This window comes from Danio aesculapii, chromosome 5, assembly GCF_903798145.1.
Source record: "Danio aesculapii chromosome 5, fDanAes4.1, whole genome shotgun sequence".
Classification (NCBI taxonomy): Eukaryota; Metazoa; Chordata; class Actinopteri; order Cypriniformes; family Danionidae; genus Danio; species Danio aesculapii.
This window is the reverse complement of record NC_079439.1, coordinates 23,597,615-23,621,321: the sequence shown is the minus strand read 5'-3', so window position 1 is coordinate 23,621,321 and position 23,707 is coordinate 23,597,615. Positions and strand designations below refer to the sequence as shown.

Genomic DNA, 23,707 nt, shown 5'->3' with positions numbered 1-23,707 from the left:
TACAAAGGTACCGGTGCTATAATGGGACCGGGTTTCGGTTCCCAACCCTAGTCTCAGGAAAAACGTGAGTGTTGGCTGGCCCAAAACGTTGGCCCCGGGCTGGCCCTGAAAGTGCCTTCAGATACCCACCCATTTGACTGATGCCAATGCAACCAGCAGAGCGGTCTACCTGGACAGACATCTTAAGATACTAAGTTGAGTGATCGAGCAGACTTCGCCTAAGAGAGATCTCCAAGTGGGTATGAGAGGGGAACAGGATGAATTAATATCCAAGTCTCGCGCCTCTGGGAACTTGATGATGAGGCAATGCTTTCCCAGCGCGCTGCCATTGCCGTGTCCCCAGAGCGGGTATGATCGTAACACCAACCCCTCAGAGTGGAGGGGACAGCCTTAGCTCCAGTCAACTGAAGGAGCATAGCATCACACTGATCTGGCATGTTTGGGGTCCTTCTTGGGGAAAAAGTATACCACACAGTGAATAGACTCCACTTCAGGGTGTAGGCATACCTCGTAGAGGGTGCTCTAGCCGCAGTGACAGTGTTAACCACCTGATCGGTAGGTTATCTAAGTCCTCCGCGCTCCATCTATGGACTATACGTGAGGCATAGATCTGGGCGCAGGTGCCAAATGGTGCCTGTCCCAGAGAAGAAGCTTATTCCAGGGGGTGTGCCAGGGAGGGGCCATCACGAGGAGAGAGCTGAAATACAGGTTCGATTGAGCCAGAAAGGTGCAATACATAGACATGTTCCTCGTCCTCCCTGACTTTACGCAGTATCTGTGTGAGTAGGCTCACTGGAGAAATGCGTATTACGCATGCCCCGGGGCCAGCTGTGTAGATAGTGGAACTCTGCAGGGTTCGCCAAGTGGGGAACTCAAGCGAGAGAGCGAACAAATCTCTATTAGAGAGAAAGGTGCAGCCCATAACAGCTGGACAGTTGGGGGTGGAGTCTCCATTTTCTCAGGTGAAACTGCCGTGATAGCGCATCGGCTGTATGGTTGAGCTCGGTGGGGAAGAATGGAATGCAGCGATTGCACCGCATGAGACATGTGGTGAGAGCGGATACCCCCCATACAGTTGTTATATGCTACCGTCGCCGTGCTGTCCATCCTGACCAGCACGTGTTTCCCCTCTAGCACCAGTAAAAAAAAGCGCAGCGCGATATACACTGCCAACAGCTGCAGGCGATTAAAACACCAATGCAACCAGGTTCCTACCATGAACCCACAGCTACATGCCCGCACCACACGGCCCCCCAGCGCAACTGGAAGCATCCGTCAAAATGATGACATGCCTGGACATTTCTTCTAGAGGCTACACAGGCCTGTAGAAATGCAGGGTCCATCCAGAGTCTGAGGGCGCAGCAACACAGCGGAGTGACAGTCACCCGGTGCACACTTGCGTGCCATGCGCGTCTTGGGACCCGATCGTGATGCCAATGCTGAAGCAGTCTCATATGGCTGCGGCTGCAGATGCCTTATGCTCCAGGAGCCTCTGAATAATATCAGTGAGACCACAGTTTCTCTGTCGAACTCTCTCAGACAGGTCAGCATCAGCTGGGTTAGGGTTAGGGTTCACCGTCATGGTGATCGAGTCCAGCTCCAACCCGAGAAAAGAGATGCTCTGCACGGGGGCGAGCTTGCTCTTTTCTCGGTTGACCTGAAGCCCCAATAGGTCAAGGTGCTGAAGCACCCTGTCTCTGTGGGTAATCAATTGATCCAGTGAGCGCTAAATCAGCCAGTCGAGATAATTGAGTATGCGGGCCGAAGGGGCGCCAGGGCACCCTCTGCGACCTTGGTGAAAACCCACGGAGACAGAGAGAGCCCGAAAGCTGGAGGGACCGGTTAGATTGCATCCTTCGCCAGAAGGACAGCAGTCATCTCTTGCAAGACAGGGGTGGGCACAGGACTGACCCTGGTGAGATACACACCTGTAGACTTGGGAAGCCCTTTCGCAAATTGAATCACGTAGCCGAGTTTGATTGTGCGTATGAGCCACTGCGCAGTGGGGCAGCGCGGAGTGGGAGGGCTGATCCGGGAAGCGCTGGGGTCCCGCGGAGAAGGTGGGGGCAAGAGACTCATGATTTTACGTCCCTGCCGATAGATGACTCAGCCCATCGCATACGACTGCACCGCCATGAAGTCCTGGGTGAATCCACTGACGGTGTCGCCGAACAGGCCAGCCTGGGATATGGGTGAGTTAAGAAAGCAAACTTTGTCAGAGGTGGCGTTCCTGGACCACTAATGTGGCCATCGTCCTTCCCAGGGCACACGCAGCAGACTTGTGGTCCGTAAAGCTCAGTCGTTTGCAGTGCGGGGCTCGTAACAAGCCTTGGTTGGAACCACTCTCGTGGAGCTGGGCCAGCGTCTGCGCATGGTAGCACTGGTAGGTGGCCCTAGCACTTTAATAATTTAATTCCTTGTTTTAGGCATGATGATAGGTCACCGTGGATGTCAACAGCAGATTCAGTGAACTAATCTGCGCATCTCTGATAGTAAAATAATACGTTAATCTTCAATGTTTTTAAATGAACATTTCTTTATAAAAACAAAAGTTTGTCTTTAGACAACATTTTCTTCATTTTCAAATAGATACAGAAAGTAAAAATAAGACATTTTAGCTTTTACAGATACAGGAACACGAAAACAAAAAGGGTGCCACTTCAGCCTAAACGTCAGCTATGTTGTGTTTACTTGGCCTTTTTCTTTGCACTGTGCAAAAACAGAATAGCATCTACTGTGCCTACTATTTGTTTATTACCCGACCAGCCCGACCTGCGGATTATCCGCAGATATAACCTCCATCCGTGCATCACTAATACATCCTTCAACTGCTTTCTGTTTTCAATTATTGGTTCAGAATAGCAGCGTAAGCTCCAAGGCTTACACACTCATAAAAAGTTTACTGTCGAGCAAATTTTGTATCCATGTATTTTTTTTTCATACAGAACTTAAAGGGACTATTTGATAACATTTAATGCAATAGTTTAATCAAAAATAAAAGTTTGAATCTTTTTGCTGCTGAACATTTACTCTCTCAGGCCATTCAAGATGCAGGTGGCTTTTTTCTTCAAGAGAATATTAATAAGCCAAAATTATATATAAAATAATTTAGAAACCATGGTCTTTGGTGATTCGTATAATGTATCAATGGTAATCATCTTCTCCAGATCCTGTAAATCCTTTGTGAAATAAAGAAAAATATTACAGTCACTCCATGCTTCCCTTATTCAACTCTTTAAATACTATTCACTGAACTCTATTCAACTTTAACATTATTTTTTTTTCCAGAAATCAAGTCACTTACAACAATATAACATTAAATATAACAAATTTAAATATCAGCTAAAATATTTCATATATGTGTTCATATATGGCCATGTAAGATTTGCATAGGGATGGATAGATATATATGAAAAGGATAGAAGATTAGAAAAAATATAAACGAAAATCTGTTTAATTTTAAGTTAGATATAGATGTCATGTAATCATATATAGATGGCCCACAGTTTAATTCTACCTAAATCAGGTAATGACGAGTGTAAATACAAGAGATAGATACAATAAACTAAATAGATAACATAAATTTACATAGTGATGTGTTTGGAATTACTGTATGTCCACTGGTCACATTAAAAGCAAACTGTTAATTTGTTATGATGTTTATGCTCTTTGTTTCTATTAGAAGCTTTTGCTCAAATAGAGATCTATGCAGGAAAGTGACTGGAGTTACAATACTAAACCAGTAGATGAGAAGTGCGTTTTTCTTGTTACCTGATTGTATAACCTTGTGTTTTATCTATCACTGCATCATTGATTCTCTGTTTGAGAACTCCACAAACATGCACTTATCCTAACTAACCTCCACCAATTTTGAAATGGCAGCACATACTCATCCTGCCTCAACAAACCCATAACAGACTTTTGTGTTATTCAATTATGTGCAATAAAATTTGTGTAAAGTTTTGTTGTGTAATGTATCTCAAACATTAGGAATCTGAGAATATGTCATGTCCTTGACTGAAATTGTGCATGTCATTTTATTCTAGGTTCCAGCATCTTTGAAAAGTATTTATCATCAGTAGCCGTTCTGTTTTGATTGCATGTTTTGTTTTACTGTGAGAAAGGGAAGGTTACCAATGATCTACAAATATAATCAGGGGCGCCGCTGGCCGCCACGGGCCCTCTGACAAGATATCGCGGATGAAAGTGAAGAGTGGGGTCGGGGAGTAATCACGTTTGAAAGTGTAGAGGAAGGATGGGGAATTGGTTGAGAACGCGGATGCAAGTGAAGAGCGATAATGTATTAGAATAATGTATTAATAATGTTAAATGTATGGGCCCTTAGAATCATCCTAACTTACCCCCCCCCCACCTAGTGGTGCCCCTGATTACAATATAATTCACCAAAGACCACGGTTTAAGGTAGAAATATTCTAAAATATTATGTTCGAGAAAACAGTTTACCTACACCTTAAGGATGGCCAGAGGGAGAGCAAATTGTCTGCAGTTTCATTTTTGTGTGAACAGTCCATTGCCCATGTGACATCGTTGCTGCATAAAAGTTTAATAGTGTTTTATACTATTATACATATTGGGGCTTTAGCAACGATTGCAGGGCTTTGTATTTGCTTGTTGCTGTGGGCCTTGGTTGATCCTGGTTCAGAAAGCATGCTTCTTAGGCATCATGTGTATGTATAACTTTTTTGAGCAACTGATGCTCATTAAGTGTATTCTGGAATCTTAATGTTTAATTGTGTAATTGGCATTATACATTATTACCTGATAGTTAAATTGCTATATGTGATTTATTTTGGATTCTAGTGAAATCATTTAGATCTAGAAGATTATGTAGTCTGGAGATACAACAACTTGTGTCCAGGACTATACATACAGAAGTCTCATAAACGGATGGAAACACAGGGCACAACTATGCATTGGACCTTCTGAACTCAGACCGGTTGTTTTTGGTGCAGATCTCAGCATGATTGCCTTATTCATATACAGTAAATGGCCAAATGTGCCAGATACTGAAACAACTAGTCTGATGGAAAATCAGCCTTAAATGCTCTGGATGATTATGATCAATAAAACCAGACTGGACAAATCTCCACTAAATAACAATGTTTTGAAGGAATAAAATAGAAAATTTAATAGAAGCATTAATTTGAGCATTACCAGTTTACATGTGGATGTTTGTTCAGTTCCAGGGGCCTCCTTTAAAGCTGTTGGGAAATAATGCTGTATGAGTCACAATGAAACCTCTTTTGAAGATTAAAAAAAAACAACATGAACAGAAAAAAATTCTATTTTTTCCAACGTGATTGGATGGCTTGTTTATTTTAAAGTTCTTCTGCACATTGACTCTCTAAGAATAGTTTTAAAAAAGGCTTCGATCAGTAGGTATATTATTTGATTCCAATAGTTTATCCCATACTGGTTGTAGTTCAGTTGGAAAAAACATCATTTTATAAATCCTCTAATTTTCATTTTGTTCAGACATGCAATTAGAACTGGTGTAGATTTAAGTTATACACACATATAAACACTCACATATGTTAATGTTCTTGATTCTGTCTTCACAAGTAACCTGGCACAGGTAAACACCAACACCAGATTCATTCTTCAGAGGTAAGCTGTTTTGTATCTTGTGGGAATACACACAGTCTGTCTTCTTGAACCATTCGATCTCCAGGTCAACAGTACTGATTGCAGAAGTCAAGTCTCTCATATTTGACACTAATTCAGTTTCAGAGAAAGTGTTGAAGAAAGAATAGAATAACTTACACAGAAACTACAGACATTACATTCACAACCTTTATTTGGAAAAAGTATTTATTTTAATTTGATTCATTTTTATTTTGAAATTTGTAAGATGAAAATAAATGTTAAACCTCTTCAGTAAAACTGCTCTATATAAAGCACACAGATTTGGAAAGTGTGTTATGCATAACCTACTATTTTTACAAATTATTATTAAATGAAAAATATTTATAAGGTTAAATCAAATGTACGATGTCTTAACTTACTTGTACTTGTCTCAACATCCATTTTGTCTCCTAAAAAGAAACAAGACTCAACATGAATCAGCTGAATGAATTCGAACATTTATCTTACATTTTAATATAACTAAAATAACTCATCTTGACTTGATTTTCACAATAGCAAAATGCCACACACACACATGCACACACACACACACACACACACACACACACACACACACACACACACACGCGCACGCACGCACGCACACACACACACACATATATATATATATATATATATATATATATATATATATATATATATATATATATATATATATATATATATGTGTGTGTAAATGCTCTGTAATCATTCAATTTCACTTTGCCTGTCTGAAAATAGTTTGGCACGGGCTAGGTTAGGAGTACAAAATACTTTAATATGAAATATAAAAAATGATTAATCAGCAGGATGTAACTCAAAACAACAATTCCCCTACTAATCCAATATTAAAAGTACCTTTTTGCAGGCCCATTTCACAAGATATCGTCACCTTAGAATTATAAGGTTCTATCCCAGCAAGCAATAGCCGTCATTTCACCGGCTAGGAGGTGAAGTATAGACCAGATCTAGCCCGGCTACGTGTAACCCAATTTTAGCCCGAATAACCTTAAATTTGGTTGTATGTTGTTTTTTGCTAAATAAAACTTATGATATGTATGATACTCCATCATGTAAGAAAAGTCAATAGCGTTTATGAGGTTCCTGCAAGTAATAGACGTAGTTTCAGTTTCTTGGTGAAGTATAGACCCAATCTAGTCCGGCTATGCGTAACCCATCTCTAGCCAAAAAACCTTAAATTTGCTTACCTGTCTTTTTTTTTGGCAAAATACCTTGTGATATGTATGATATTCCTTCAAGTAAGGAAAGCCAATCGCATATAAGGTGTTAGGGCTTTTAAATATATATGCTATTTTCATAGTCTGAGTGTAGCCTTGAATTAGCTCGTCATCTGGCCGGCTATTTATAGCCCACTGATAGCCTAAACTGATTCACTGTATTTGCATTATCAGTAAGTTTTAAGATGTAATTTCGTGACATGTTCTATTTGTAGCCATAATTTAGCTTTGAATTAGATGGGCTTTACCCACCTCGCAAAATTGACATAAAAAATTAATTACAGACTTACTGCCTTTTTATTTTTAATCAAAAATGAATATGGTATAATATATCTTATTTATAATATATTACATATATCTTACGGTAAAACAATCCAGATCTAATCAGTTAAGAAAAATCAATGCAGTTCCGTACTCCATACGATAGATGGCGGTATTGCACATTTGTCGAGTAGGCTCGGCTGAAATGGACCAACAAATCAAGAGGAAGAAGCTGTTGTGGTTTGAAATTTGTAGCGCTAAGGATTGCGAGCGCGAGTGGCCTGCAAGGTAAGTGTAATATGCTTTAATATCATGTTGTTTAGCAATGTTTTTTATTAAATGTGCGAGTTTTAATATAGTATTACGCTCATATCAATGGACAGGCACCCTTTATTCCAAAAATCTTAGACAAACAAAAACGGTGTGAGGGAGTGTTACAACATTTTAAACACGCAAAATGAAACTCTTATTAAGCAAAGTTCGGTGATTAAGAGCATTTATTGTGTACATTGCGAGTCGTCTTAATTAAATTGCCTCATGGAGTCAAATAAAAAGTCAGTCATGAGATGAAACCGCAGTTCTGGCTTTTAAATCATGTTTGCTTGTGATTTCATAACAAGAGACTTTTAAACACAAACACCAAGTTAATTCTGTTTTTAGAGAATCAATTCAAGTTAATTTCTGATTTTTTTATTGATTTATATTTTATAAATAAACTATATATAATACTATGTTATGGAAAATGTCATTTTTTAGTAATATGATTACCTGAATTTTGATTTGTCACAGTAAAATCTAGTATAAAGTAAGCTGATTACTATGAAGTTATTATTATTATTATTATTATTATTATAATGCTTCTCTAATATTTGTAATTATTTGTTTTTCCTCCACAGATATTTGAGTGTGGCTGTGTAAAATGAGCAGTCTAGCATGTATGAGTTGCTTAAACACTTTAGACTAAAACATTTACACTATGGCCACATTTGCTGGTTTCCCTGTTTTCCCTGTCCATATGCAGATTGCCCATGTGCATTCACAAGCTGGATGAAGCTTTCGAGTCACATCAAACACACAGAATGATGAATATTAAACAATATTTATGCATTATCCATATAACTGCTGTTGACATAAAGAAACATTGAATATAACACTGATACTAAAATAGTTAAAATAAGTGAATAAATAATTGAATTTAAATGTGTAAATAAGTAATACGCTTTAAGCTGTAAACCTGTGGATAATTATTTTTTATGTTAATAGGTGTTTTTTTTTTTCTAGTTTTAATACGTAACCATCAAGCGTGATTGTGTCCTGAGGACCTACCTCATTTGAAGAGTGTGTGCATCTACCTCAATGAAGACTTTTAAAGGAATATGTGGTAAGTGTGTCAACCCATCTTCCTTTCATAAATGTATTTGTAAAACTCACAGTCACAGGACTGAGTTTGGAACACATCTCCGTATTTTCTTTCCTTTTTCTCCAGGACTGAAAGTGCAGTGACTCAATCTCAAAATGCTCACACAACAGTGGAGATCTTTATCGTTAGGGCTGAGGATGCTGGTCCTGGGGACAGACCTACAGATGTTGGTGTAGAAGTTTTGCAGAACCTGCTGAGTGTCACATATAGATTGGATGGACTTTTTGGGTTCATGTACACTTAAAGGGTTTCTTTAACCAGAAATGAAAACGTTTAATTATCCGTGTCGTACCAAACATTGATTTGTCTTCGAAGTACAAATTAAGATAGTTCAGGTGAAATCTGAGAGCTCACTCATTCTCTATAGAAAGCAATGGTCCCAGCTTGTTTAAAGTCCAGATAAAAACCTAAAACATCCTCAAAACAGACCACATGCTTTCAGTTGTTTAATCAGAATATTTTTAAGCTACAAGAATAATTTTGAGTGCATATCAAGCAAAAATAACAGCCTTTGAGTTTCTTTTATTCTGTTGAACATGATATTTTGAAGAAAGCTGAATACCTGTAACCATTGGTGTATAACCTGTACTTCCATGGTCTGTTTTTTACAGGTTTTCAGCTTCCTTTAAAATATTTTCTGTGTTCAACAGGAAAAAAAATTATTTATCTTATTTGTTTCGTCATAACTTTGACATTTTCATATATATTTATTTTATATTGTTTAATGTTTGTTGCTTTCATTAATAAAAGCTTTGTTTAATCAGTTTGAATGGATTGCATTTTTGAGAACCTGTTGATCAAAAATGTTGATATGTATATGTGTATTTTTGTTGTTTATTAAATGTATAAACATAATCATTCATTAGCTGAAATTTTAATGACTTGTTTATGCTTGGGCTGTACTTAGACGTCTATTAGATTTTCACTGACAGCCCAAATTTAACCATTATTTAGCCTAGATCAAAATTCACCGGGTTTTAGACGTATATATGTAACCGTTGAAAAGGCGTCTAAATCACGTTTAGTCTAATCTTGGGCTATGGTTAGACGTCTATTAGATTTTCACTGACAGCCCAAATTTAGCCATAATTTAGCCTAGACCAAATTTCACCGTCTAATAGACTAATATATGTAGCCGTCTAAACTTGGGCTATGCTTAGACGTCTATTAGATTTTCACTGACAGCCCAAATTTAGCCGTGATTTAGCCTAGACCAAATTTCACCGTCTAATTGACGTATATATGTAGCCGTCTAAACTTGGGCTATGCTTAGACGTCTATTAGATTTTCACTGACAGCCCAAATTTAGCCGTGATTTAGCCTAGACGTCTAGGCTATGTTTAGACGTCTAATAGACATCTTTTAGACCAAAAAATGCTTGCTGGGATCTGACATTTTTGTCAAAATTTAGTTATTGACATATTCGTATTAAATGACACCTTTTTTATTTTTTTTAAAGTTTTTTATATGTACTGTTTACTATGGAATTCAAAAACTTTGAAGCTCAATATCTCAAAATCATTCAGAATGTAGATAGGACCTTATAATTCCAAGGTGACGATATGTATGTTATCTGTATATGAACACTTTACATATTTAAAACAGTGCAATTTAGCCTAATATTTGAGAGAGATGGTACGGTCTAATGAAACCGAAAGGAATAGTGCAAGTCATCATAACAAGTCGTGAGCTAATTCCTTTTAGCAACGTCAAAAGTTGGTTTTATATTCGCACATTCGGACTTTCTCCTTTATAATATAATTTCAGAAAAGTGTATATATATATATATATATATATATATATATATATATATATATATATATATATATATATATATATATATATTTGCAAATTCTTCATATTGAAATTATATTAGTAGCCAATGACAATAATTTATTCGAATGAATAGTGATGTTGTTTTGGAGTCATGCTTACCTGATTGAGGTAAAGTTGGTTTTATATTCGCACCTTCGGACTTTCCCCTTAATAATATAATTTCATAAAAGTATTATTTGTAAACTCTAAATAGCGAAATCATCCAATCAGCCAATGACTATCAAAGTACAACATTGCTCACAGTCAAATAAACAATGTTAATGTTGTTTTCAAGTCATACTTGCATGCTAATTCCGATCGAATATTCAAAGTAACATGGTAAACAATAAAGAAACTTCTAAATAAACGAATGTGCGAATATAAAACCAAGTTTACCTCAATGCTTACCTGCGGTTTTAGACCGAATATTCAGAGTAACACGGTAAACATTATAGTGAGCGTGTCAAAAGTTGTCACTGTTCTAGAATGTGGAAACCAACTTAACCTCAAACCTCACCCGAGGTGTAGTTAAGCCTGCCCTCTTTGGGCAAACGATTGATTTAGCTTTAAATACTGTTTATATACGAATATAAAGCAGTTTTGTGATCAACACAAATAAATTTGACCGTGCCAAATGTATTTTAGCGTCGTCATGGCGGTTAATGAAACGCAAAGACAACGAAAAGAAGAAAGTTATGGCTTTCTGCATTTAGTGAAAAGAGCATTTATATAATAAACTTTACTTATCCTACCTATTTTCTTCAGATGTGCAGTCTATTAGCTGTAATAAGAACAAGGTGTCAGTCTGGTCTGATCCTTCTTGAACAGTCTATGGTCTGGTCTCAGAGTAAGAGAAAGTATTCTTTCACTTTCACTTCCTCAGCTGCAGTCACTGCACCTCTCACAGCGGCTGAGTGCTCCATCCCCGCCCCCAGGAAGAGACTATAAATCGGACATAAGCAGCATAAACACGAAGAACAATGCTGTTGGAAGCAGCAATGTTGGGATTTATTAGATATTATTATATTATATATGGTGCCAGAATAGCGTTTGTTTTTGAGGTTTTTATTCTTGTACAACCTCACTTTAACCATTCAATAAAAACAAGTCTCATCCATTTTGTAACACACATATTTTTCACAGCTGACTACTTTCTACTAACTTAGACATGTAAAAATTATTAATGTAAAATATAATTTATTTAAAATGTGCAGTATCTCCAATTATCCAAGCGTTTAAAGAGCCCATATTGTACATGAAATAGGGTCATATTTAGGTTGTAAGGGTCTCCAACAACAGTCTAATATGCATGCAAGGTCAAAAAACACTTATAATCTGCATTTATTTTTACCTAATTATCCCAGCGACTCCCATATGAATCTGCTGCGATTGGTCGACACGGACAAGGCTTCAGCGAGGCAGAGTGAAATGCCCAGCTGCTAATCAACAATATAAAAGTAGTCACAGTGCATACACGCTTTATAGTGGATTTTGGCTGGCAGTGGGTGAATGTAAATACAGACGATGGACTAGAAAATACTGACGACTAACTATTTTATTGAGCAAAAAGTCCAAGAACTGGCGAGGAGATCTCCTAGCCCGTCGCAGTCTACTTGCTCTTTTCACACACACACACACACACACACACACACACACACACACACACACACACACACACGCACGCACACACAGGGCGGCGCTCGGATATATCCGCGAATCGCTCCGTTATATCCCCCCCCCTCCGGTCTTCAAATTTAACCGCGACACCGCCCGGTCCTCATTTTACTAACGGGTCCCTTTCGTTTTCACTATTGGGTTGAGGGCGGCGTGATGAGGAGACATACACACACATTACCCTCGGAGGAGACACACACACACACACACACACACACACACACACACACACACGACACACGACACACATTACAATCCTCCCCGAGGACATGACACACATGCCTAGAGCGCCAGTTCAGCTTGCTGGGTGCAATTTAGACAACTCACCTCGAAAACTGAGCTGAACTATTTTGAAACTTGATCGTTGCATGCGTGTAGCAACAGCTGACGATCCGTAAACAAAGCTGCACGCATCACATTTTGAACGTGGCTTTACACGCGATAAGAGAATATAAAGAGTTAACCTGATACAGTACACGCAGTTACAAGTAACAAAACACAACTAAATACATAATTTGCAAGCTAGAGTAAACGAGGTATCAATTTTAATCGCACGTACTTACACTGGTGAAATGGGGGAAGAAACTGATCCATGATGCACTGATCCATGTTCTGACAGTCTTTACTGATCCTTCCTTTAACAAACCGATGAAGTCTTCTTTTTAAGCATGTAATTTCCAGAAGCACTCGATCTGCTCAAGGCTGGGCTATATTGCTGAGGTTTCATCTTTGATTAGACTGTCAATAAAATCCATCTTCACAGCGTGACTTCATTCCACCGGTGTCTCTCTCTGTGTGTGTGTGTGTGTGTGTGTGTGTGAGACTTTTTTTCTGTTAGTGGGCGGGGCCGCAGGTTTCAAATCTCCTGGGTTTGCGCGTACAACTACTTGTGTTTTGTAGCCGCGTCATCACGAAACACCTAATGACTCGTTATCAAGACGACTCGTTTGAAGCACTATGAGTCGACTCCTTTATAGATGAATCAATAGTTTTAAACACTGTACACTTACAGATTTAAGCCTTAGCTGGATATTTCACTTCACTTAGAGCTGTTACACACTACATGGAAGGGCATTTTCAAAAACCCATAATATGGGCTCTTTAAAATGGCAAACAAGTTTCATTGTTTCATTAGTTTCTCACATTCAATTATTCTTTGCTATAGACCATTTCAATGTGGTCATGTCATTGGCCCATGAACATTTCCTGCATGCTGTCAAACTGTTTTTTAACGGTATCAAGAGGAAATTCAATCATAACTTAATGTTAAAACAGCTATCATAGCATTAATTATCAATATGTGGCTCTTTTTGAATTCTCGGAAGATATAGAAATAAAAAATGTAAAACAGGAAATATGTTTGGGACCATTGTTTTTGTTCACATCCCTCAAAATGGTTTATACTTACTATACAGTAATTTAGCTAAAGGCTATTTCTGCTTGTCTCACTGGCTAACATACAAACACCACATTACATTTACAGTACACCCCAAGACAACTCAACATTCACACACAACAATTCAAACACAAGAAAGTCATCTGACTAGATTAAACTTACACTTTAATTTTCCATTATGCATTCATTGACATTTCAGAAGGCACCCGATAGAATATCATTAAAACCCACAACTGAAATGTAGGTATAATTTGAATTGTATAAAAGTCATTAAAATAAAGAAAACTGAGTATCTGAATAATAACTTTCTACAAGATGAGTAAACTCGTTTTCAGGTCTTTCATTAAAACAAATTACTTAATTCATGCACTAGTAACCAGCATGACTTGTGAATACAAACAATCAATATGTGTTATGTTATGGGTAGGCCCACACGAAATCAGCATGTGCAGAAATCTTCCACAGATTTTTAGCCCATCATTGAGTCTATTTATTTACTATTGTGTAAACTTATATTTATTCAGTTTTTTAAATAATTTCAGTAATATTATTGACTAATATGAAAATGTTCATATGATTTTCTGTCTTTGAGTAGATATATTATATCAGAGACTTGCTTTGTTTACCAAATAAGTGGATCTAATTGCGGATTTATGCAGACTGCTTTTAGAAATGTCATGACTAAAAACTTAATATGTGAAATAGCAAAAAATGTCCACAGATTCTGTCTGCCCTATTATGGCACATGTTCAAATTAAATAAAACTGAGGCATTTTTGTTTGTTTGTTTTAATTAATTTTATGACATATTTTGGAGATATTTAAATGCATGTCTAAATATGCATGTGCATAAAAAACCCCAGTATTTTATTGCTTTAATGATTTTCACTTTAATGATAACACATCAGCTGTTATTTTTTCAGATGTATGAGCAATTCCATGCAAATATCAACCTTGCCATGGAAAAAAAAAGTTTTCACCAAAATAGGGAAACCGTTTCTACATTTTTTTTGTGTAAACAAGCATTTTACAGTACTGTAAAAATACTCAAAAATATCTCTGTCAGTGTTTCAAACTATTATATTTTGATTTACCAAAGTCACACAAGTGGAAATTTCACATCTATCACATCCATAAGGGAGAGGAGTTGCATCCATAACCAAGCCTTTCCCTCATACATACAAGAAGTCAAATAAAATAAAATCAATAATTTTAGTTCTAGAGTGAGCCAACTCTTATCCTTTTGATTAGGATTGTTTCTTTTTGGGTTGTGCATTTTAATTCACAGAATTTCTACAAAGTATGATGTATACAGTAAATAACTTAAAAATGAAAGCAATTTAAAAATGAGTTTCAGCCTTGTAAAGCCCTGATTATATTATATTATATTATATTATATTATATTATATTATATTATGGGCGACACATTGGTGCAGTAGGTAGTGCTGTTGCCTCACAGCAAGAAGGTTGCTGGTTCAAGCCTCGGCTAGGTCAGTTGGCGTTTCTGTGTAGAGTTTGCATGTTCTCCCTGCGTTCGCGTGGGTTTCGTCCGGGTGTTTTGAGTTTTTACTAGAAATGTCGCATCCATAACGCTGGAATTGCCCGTATGCTTTTATTTTCCTTGCTCTCTCCCTTTGTTCTCTGGGTGTCTCGTTTTTTCATTCAACATTTTGTGCATATTCTCCAGTTGCACGTGTCTTCCCTGAAGCTGATTCTGTTTCTTTTCAACATCTCTCACTGTTTGTATCAGTTTGGCATTGATTTCATTGAGACGTTTGTCCTTATCTTGAAGTTCTCCATCAAGTCTCTCTTTTTCTTTCTCCAGATCTTTAATTTTTGCATCTCTCTCTTCTAGAAGAGATTTAGTTTCTTCAAGACATTTGGATTTTTCACTCAACTCTGAGAGAAGCACAAACACAATCCATCATGTAAGATCACTCAGTTTATTTAAATCTTTATAAACACCCATATTAATATATATGCTTGTGTAAAAGACTGGATTATATGACCAGTTTGCTTACCTGAAATTCTCAAATGTTCATTCTTCTCCAGCTTTTCCTTAAGATTGCTTTGCTCCTGTGTCAGTGCCTCTAGTTGTTGTTTGCTGGTTTTCATCTCTTTCATTGTGTCCTCCAGTAGTTTTTCTTTCTCACTCATCTGTTTGCTCATATTTTCCAGTTGTGTGTCTTTCTCTTTAAGCTGAATCTGTTTCTCTTCAACAAACTTAGTTATTTGTTGCAGGTGTTTTTCTATTCGTGACTCTTTCATATCAAGGTCGTTTTTATTTTGTAGACCAAACTTTTCTGTGATGGTTTCTAGCTGTTGTGAGACTCTTTCCAAATCCTTCTTGGATGTTTTTAACTGTAGTCCAGTTTGTTCCAGTTTTTCCCCCTGGTTTTTGAACACCTTAAACATCGTTTGGTGGAGTAGCTTCGCATAATTCACTTGAAGTTCTGAAAAAGTTAAATTACAGCGATGATGTAGACGAGTCTAAATTTAATTTGACAAAGACACTTTAACAGCACTTACCTGTAATTAAAGCAGATTCCTCCATTTTCATTCTCTGAGTCTCCCCATATGTTGTATTTGACTATGATAATGAAGAAAACGAGCCCATTATGCCACTACATTATAAAGTTAATCTAAAAACTGGATGTACAGTACTGTATAAAAAAATCCATTATGGACAGTATAAGAGCCTCTTACAATGAACACATGGAAATGAACATCGTTGTGCATAAATATTTCAATCAAAACCAGACAGGAATCACTGAATGGTCCCGTAAAGTGCTTTTGAAATGTGCATAATTTATTCAATGTTTGACGTAATCGCAACTGAAAAATAAAGAGCGGGTGAGATATAAAGCTCCTCCCCTTAAAAAAAAAACAGGCAATAGTGTTTTTTTCATAGCTCTCTCAGTGAGAGTGGTTGAGATCAAGTGCATCAAATGAATAGCAAATGAGAAGGTCTTTAAGGGGGCAGGGCAGGTCAGAAAATGGAGAGCTATTGACTGGTCAAGATTTGATGAAAACCTGAAGTATGAGGTGACAAGAAAAAACTGTTGATCTATTAAGTGACAAGCTGCAAACTTTGGATGTTTATATCAGTTTTATACTTTCTAAATGCGGATTTTGTCACTGTTTTGGAGCACACTAGTTATAGATATCCTTAAAACTAACAGACTGAAGCTAACATCTAAAAATGTTTATTTTAATTTTACAGGAGCTGTAAAAATGGTCTACAAAGGATTTTATTCATGTTTAATCGTGTGGCTTTATGAGAAAAAAGGAATAAATGTCATACATTTTTACCATGTTTTACACCCACTTAGAGATCATTCAGTGTAACAAAACTATATGTTACAGGCAAAATCTTTTGCCCTTCTGTGAAAATTACACTCAAAATATTTCAATACAGAGCATGGACTTTTTACATAACAGCATTTGATATTGTATACTTTTTTATTCTGGAGAAAGTCTTATTTCTATTAGTTTGGTTGGAAGAAAATCAGTTTTTAATATTTTATATTATTAGCACTCTTCATTCTTTTAACAGTTTCTACAGAACAAACTACATTTGTCCAATGACTTTCCAAAGTACCATAACTTGCCTAGTTAATTACCACAGATAAGCCTTTAAAGTACACTTTAAGCTGAATGCTATATTGCAAAGTAACTATTAAAATATAATGTTCTGTCATGGCAAAGACAAAATAATTGAGTTATTAGGAATTAGTTATTAACCTAATTAAACGTTATTAAAATTCTCTTCTTTAAACAGCACTTGGAATATATTTACAATAAGTAATATTTACGAAAACAATATTATATTTTTCTTTTCCTTTTGGAGAAGTTTCACAGTTTGCACCCCTTTTTAAATATTTATATCACCCATTTTATATATTTTATTTATTTTTCATTTTCTCAAAAGTTATTTGAGTCATTAAAATTATATTATATTATATTATAGTATATTATATTATATTTATATAATGTTATAATGGGTGATGCAGTGGTGCAGTAGGTAGTGCTGTTGCCTCACAGCAAGAAGGTTGCTGGTTCGAGCCTCGGCTGGGTCAGTTGGCATTTTTGTGTGGAGTTCGCATGTTCTCCCTGCATTCGTGTGGGTTTTGTCCGGGTGCTCCGGTTTCCCCCACAGTCCAAAGACATGTGGTATAGGTGAAATGGGTAAGATAAATTGTCTGTAGTGTTTGTGTGTGAATGAGAGTGTATGGATGGGTTGCAGCTGGAAGGGCATCCGCTGCATAAAACATATGCTGGCTAAGTTGGCGGTTTATTCCGCTGTGGCGGCCCCAGATTAATAAAGGGACTAAGCCAGATTAATAAAGGGACTAAGCCAAAAAGAAAATTAATGAATTATATTATATTGTATTGTATTAAATTGTTTTATATTATATTATATTATATTATATTATATTATATTATATTATATTATATTATATTATATTATATTATATTATATTATATTATATTATATTATATTATATTATATTATATTATATTATATTATATTATATTCGGTCTTACCTCTTGCAGTGTCAGATGGACTTGTGTGTCTTGAATCTTTGATGTTTGATTTACAGGTTGGGCATCAGAATCTTTCTTTGCTGAGGAAATAAGACACAATTTAAAGCTTGTTTTTTTGACTGATCCATACTTCTTTCTTGGAGGTGATTACTGAAGATAGAATTAAGTAATCTTCACCTCTTCCCACTTCTACAGTTTTCTCCTCAGTTCTGTCTTCACTGATGACCTGACACAGGTAAACACCCATGTCTGATTCTCTGAAATCTCTCAGGTTTAAGGACACGTTTCCTCTCTTCAGCTCATCAGTGGACAGACCTGTTCTGCCCTCATAACTCCTTCCTTCAGTCACTTCTCTGTTCTTATAGAGACACACACACTCTGTCTCCTTAAACCATCTGATCTCGAGGTCAACAGCACTGATTTCAGGAGACAGGAGACACTGAACGCTGACAGATGACCCCAGATTCACCTCAACACTCTGAGCTTTAGGGACAATAAGATGAAACTCTTCTATGAAGGCAGAGAGAAACACAGACATTTCATTTTCTGTAGTAGCATATTTTAGTGCTAATGAAGTATGCAGCAGGATTTTGAAGACTTACTGTTGCTTGTAGTTGCCATTATTTATCCTACAAGTGTAGACAAAAACATTCAGTCAGAGAAAAGAATAGTTTGTATCAAACCAACCAAAACCAACCCATTACAAAATAAGGTCCCATAGTTCACCCAAAAGAGAAAATGATGCCATCATTTACTCATCCTTTACTTGTTCTAAACCAGAAGATATTTGGAAGAAAGCTGTGATCGTGAAGCCATTGAATTCAATAATATTTGTCTTTCCTACTATAAAAGTCAATGGTTACAGGTTTTCAGCATTCTTCAAAATATCTTCTTTTGTATTCAACAAAACAAAGAAACTCATAAACGTTTGGAACCACATGAGGCTGAGTAAATTTTATTTTCGGGTGAACAATCCCTTCAAATTTTCAATATTTTCTGATTTACTGGCTCTTTGTTTGGTTAAATAATATAACAATGAAGTAAATTTCTTGTTTACAGCAAGTTCTGCTTTTGTATTTGTAAGGTCTTGTTAAGTGCAGTGTTGTGAAATGTTTGCCTTTGTCACACAACAGCGGCCAGGTTGCATAAACTGCTTAGACTAGTCTTACAAGTTAATCATCATTTTTTTACCCTTTCGGTCATATATTTTTAAAGTTAGACATATGAAACTACTGTAGTTTTGACCAAAAAGTAAGACTTTGAGCTGGTTAAACAATAACATGGATATAGATCTAGATATAGACTGGCCACCAGGTTTTATGATCATTTATGACAGAATGTTTGTTTCATGAAACATCTGCACATTTTGTCTCTCACAAGAACACCTAATTTTAAACATCATGCTATAATAAAACATTTGCATTTAAAGACTTCTCTAATGCATTGTTTCATTTTACAAAAACACAGTGTGTAAATAGTCAAATATTCTTTGTTACTTTACCTTTTCTGTCAAATGATTTCAGTCTGAATTGAAGAATGTGCAGAGAGCTTGAAGCACATACAAATCTGTACATGTGAATTGTTGCAAGTATTCAGAGTACTCTTTACCTGTCATGTGACTGCCTGTAAATACTGCCACACTGGTTAAAAGAATTCAAAGCTCTTTCACTTTTAAGTTCACCTACTGTAGTTTCACCTATACACTTACAAACAGCACAGTTTCTCCTGCTTAGGTTTGGATGTCTGCTTGTGTCTGTTTGTTAGACTTCATTTTTCTTGTTTTAATATACAGTAGTATTTGCTATGAACAATTTCAAACTTTACTCCATCCAACATCTCTTTTTGTATAACTAACTCCGAACAGCTCCATTTCTGAGATATTTCATAACCTAAAAAAGTGAACACTGCCAATAATGCAGAAGGCACATTTCTTTTGTTGCGTCTAAACCACCAGCGACAGTAAATTAAACATCAATTATATGTTTCACCTCTTGTTTGGATCAGATGTCTGATCTGTGTAACAACTGAAACTACAGTTAATGGTGGATTTCATCGATCTGATGATCTGAACTGCATGGTCAAGTATGCTTATTCTTTTGTGTCAGTGTCCATTTTGATCATATATAATTCAGAACAAATGCTAAAAATGTGTGTGTTTTTTAAATAGCTTCACTCCTGTAATATTTTTCCACATAAAAAATACTATAGTACTGTAAAGTATAGCAAACACTGAAGTATATTTTAACCATACTATAAAAAAGAACCTGAATTAATCTGCTGTGGTAATTCTTACTGTGGTAGGACAACAATTATAGTAATATAAACAAATACTGTAAGTTTTCTACAACTATATTATACTAGAATACACTACAGTATAGTGTAGTAAAACCTACTACAGGCGACGCAGCAAGAAGGTCGCTGGTTTGAGCCTTGGCTGGGTCAGTTGGCGTTTCCGTGTGGAGTTTGCATGTTCTCCCTGCGTTCGTGTGGGTTTTCTCCGGGTGCTCCGGTTTCCCCCACAGTCCAAAGACATGCAGAACAGGTGAATTCAGTAAGTTAAATTGTCCGTAGTGTATATGTGTGTGAATAAGTGTGTATGTGTTTCCCAGTGATGGGTTGCAGCTGGAAGGGCATCCGCTGCATAAAACAAAATGCTCGATAAGTTGGCGGTTCATTCCGCTGTGGCAACCCCAGATTAATAAAGGGACTAAGCCAAAAAGAAAATGAATGAATGAAAACCTACTACAGTATTTTATTTCAATTTTCTTTTATTGAGTTTTTACATGGAATATCAATTACAACATTCATTTTTAATAACTACCCTTCCATGCTGTTGTTAACACTACCCCAAATAAACACTTCCCTCCCTCAACAGCCTATAACTACTCATTTAAAAAACTAAAGAAGCGTAATTAAAATAATAATAATAAACAAAAATAAATAAAAAATGAAAAAATGAAAATGAGAACGAATAATAAATATGTATTCATATATTATTGCTCAGCTTAAGAATCAAGAGAGTTAGCCAGCAGATAAAAAGGGGCTCCACACCTTGTCAAAAGTCTTTAAAGAAGCAGTAAGTGCAAGTAAACACTTCTTTTATCTATGCATCAAAAGAGGGTGATAAGACGTGTTTCCACTTTAACAGGATGAGACATTTTGCTAGTAAAGTAGTAAAAGCTAACTCCTTTTAGACCATTACTGTAAGGTTAGCATCTACTGCCAACCCAAAAATGGCCAGAAGTGGATTTGTATCCAGATCTATGCTGAACGCATCTTGTATGTAGCATAAATAAATACATTGCTGTAATACTATTAATACATACAGTAAACAGTGTATAATACACTTTACTGTAGTATGTTTCAAAAGCACTGCAATGGTTGACTTTTGTTTTGCATATCTATATATTATTTAAGTATTAAATTATGCAGAACCTAATAAAAATAAATAAATTATGCGTAAAACTGATTTTTTAAAAATACACACAATGTATATTTATACTGGTAGGTGCATAAATCTGGTACTGTTGCATAAAGACAAAGTTAAAATTAAATTCTGTCACTCATCCACTACGTGTCCCAAAATTTGAGTTTTTTTACTTTTTTTGAAGATATTTTGTAGAATGTTGAAAACTTGTGACCATTGACTTAATGATAAAATTATAATTTTCTTTTTGAGGTAAACTTTCAATCCCTTCAATCCCAAGAAGTCCAATATGAAATTCAGTTTGCTTCTTGCTTTTATATTACACTAGATGGCAGTAGAGACCAGAAATGTTTACATGGAGACCCGAAATGACTCTGATTATTATACTTCAGAAGAGCACTGGAAATCAAATGTACACCCCAAAATAACCATAAATCCTCAGCTTAACACCCCCCGTGGTTAGAATTCTCCACACAGTGCACACAAAGCAATCAGCGGTCATGCATACTAATACTGCGTGTAGGCTACTTGACATAGGTTGATTTGTGTGGAGCCCCCAACTGGGGAGCTGTATTGGTGCAGCCAGAGTTGTCTGTCATAAATGCAAATGATGCATATTAAATCAGGGTGAGTGATTGCAATCAAAAGCAGTTTAATGATAGAAAAAAAGTGATAGAAGCATATTTAACATATTTGTATGAGGCGCCGTGTAGGATTTAAATCAAACTTCGCTTATCAACACACTTATATGTGCATATGCACCTATAAATTACTCGCACATACACCTATACTACTGGATATTCAAAACAACATATATGAAACTTGCGCATATACACATAAACTTGACGCATGCATACACCCACATACACACACATATAAACTCCATCCTCGCATAAACACCCACAATAACACGTACACATATAAACTCGATAGCATAAACACCCACAAACATATAAACTCGATCCTCACATAAACACCCACATTAACACATGCACATACATACTGTATAAACTTACTGCATGCAAACATACCTGTACACACTCGCATATACAAATAAACTCCATCCTCGCATAAACACCCACATTTACACACACATATAAACTCGCAGCATGCAAACACACCTATACAGATTAGCACATACATATAAACTCGATCTCTGCATGTGCACCCATAACAACACGCGCACATACACAAACTCACTGCATGCAAACACGCCTATACTGGCTCATAGCCCCAATGCATAAACGCAAACATACAAAAAAAAAAATTCACAAACATATTTATCACGAATCAGGTTATTGCAAATCTTATGAAATAGAAAGAATGCGAGTAATAGAGGTATTAAATCTGTTAAATTATGAACATGTTATATAAAATACTAGTCCAATATAAATAGACTATATAAAATAAGAAATATTTTTATTTCAAACCTTTTAATTTAATTAGGTAATTACATAAACATATATAAAAGGACAGATAGAACCCTTAAAGGACGCTCAAGTTGAAAAGCAACCAGAGCTATAAAACTGTATACTCAAACAACTACACTCTTTTTATATGTTTTTACAATGTGGATGTTCATCATGTTGGTCAAGTTAATCCCCACGGAAAAGCTACATATACATACATATATATATATATATATATATATATATATATATATATATATATATATATATATATATATATATATATATATATATATATATATATATATATATATATATACACACAAAAGGAGTGTCCAGAGGATATATATATATATATATATATATATATATATATATATATATATATATATATATATATATATATATATATATATATATATATATATATATATCCTCTGGACACTCCTTTTGTGTTTAATAACTACCACTAATATTTTTACAGCGGCTGACATCCAGTGTTTTGGTGCATTAGCCTGTTTATTGGTGACAGGAAAACCCACTTAAGTGCATTCCTGTCCCCTACTGGACATAAGTGTGTATTGTAACCCATGACGAATAGTGACACCAATAATAAAACAAACATTAAAAACTAAGTCTAAACAAACATATTTTATTCCAAATATTTACTTATGCAACCTTATATTCATTAAAGCCATAGCTTTCTAATAATGTAATTGCAAAATAAACCTTTAATTTTGCAGGAGCATTCCTTAGCGTTATCTTTTTTATAATTAGCATAATCTGTTTTCATCATTCAGCAGACCTAATTCCTCCATTAAATAGCATTATTTCTGTTTCCTAAGCTTTGCAATAACCTGATTTATGAGTCATG

The 23,707-nt window shown here is 35.9% G+C and overlaps 3 protein-coding genes across 4 annotated transcripts in view; all 3 read right to left on the bottom strand.

Moving 5' to 3' along the window:
* si:dkey-27p18.3 (uncharacterized) overlaps nucleotides 1–11,254 on the bottom strand; it is a 51,689-nt gene extending 40,435 nt beyond the window's left edge. For both annotated transcript variants that reach the window (XM_056457619.1, XM_056457620.1), the window contains exons 1-4: nucleotides 11,133–11,254; nucleotides 6,027–6,056; nucleotides 5,551–5,736; nucleotides 5,176–5,222 (exon numbers count right to left, since the gene is read on the bottom strand). In XM_056457619.1, the coding sequence (XP_056313594.1) occupies nucleotides 5,176–5,222; nucleotides 5,551–5,736; nucleotides 6,027–6,048 (255 nt within the window). In that variant the 5' untranslated portion in view covers nucleotides 6,049–6,056; nucleotides 11,133–11,254. The remainder of the gene's footprint in view (nucleotides 1–5,175; nucleotides 5,223–5,550; nucleotides 5,737–6,026; nucleotides 6,057–11,132) is intronic.
* rpl36a (ribosomal protein L36A) overlaps nucleotides 1–23,707 on the bottom strand; it is a 168,102-nt gene that overhangs the window by 113,368 nt on the left and 31,027 nt on the right. The gene's annotated exons all lie outside the window — the stretch shown is intronic.
* LOC130229034 (restin homolog) lies at nucleotides 13,641–19,582 on the bottom strand. The gene is made up of 7 exons (XM_056457621.1): nucleotides 19,499–19,582; nucleotides 18,600–18,626; nucleotides 18,175–18,507; nucleotides 17,998–18,077; nucleotides 15,979–16,039; nucleotides 15,471–15,902; nucleotides 13,641–15,348 (listed from the first exon to the last, which is right to left on the bottom strand). The coding sequence occupies exons 2-7, from the start codon at nucleotides 18,616–18,618 to the stop codon at nucleotides 15,062–15,064; spliced, it is 1,212 nt and encodes a 403-aa protein (XP_056313596.1). The 5' UTR covers nucleotides 18,619–18,626; nucleotides 19,499–19,582; the 3' UTR covers nucleotides 13,641–15,061.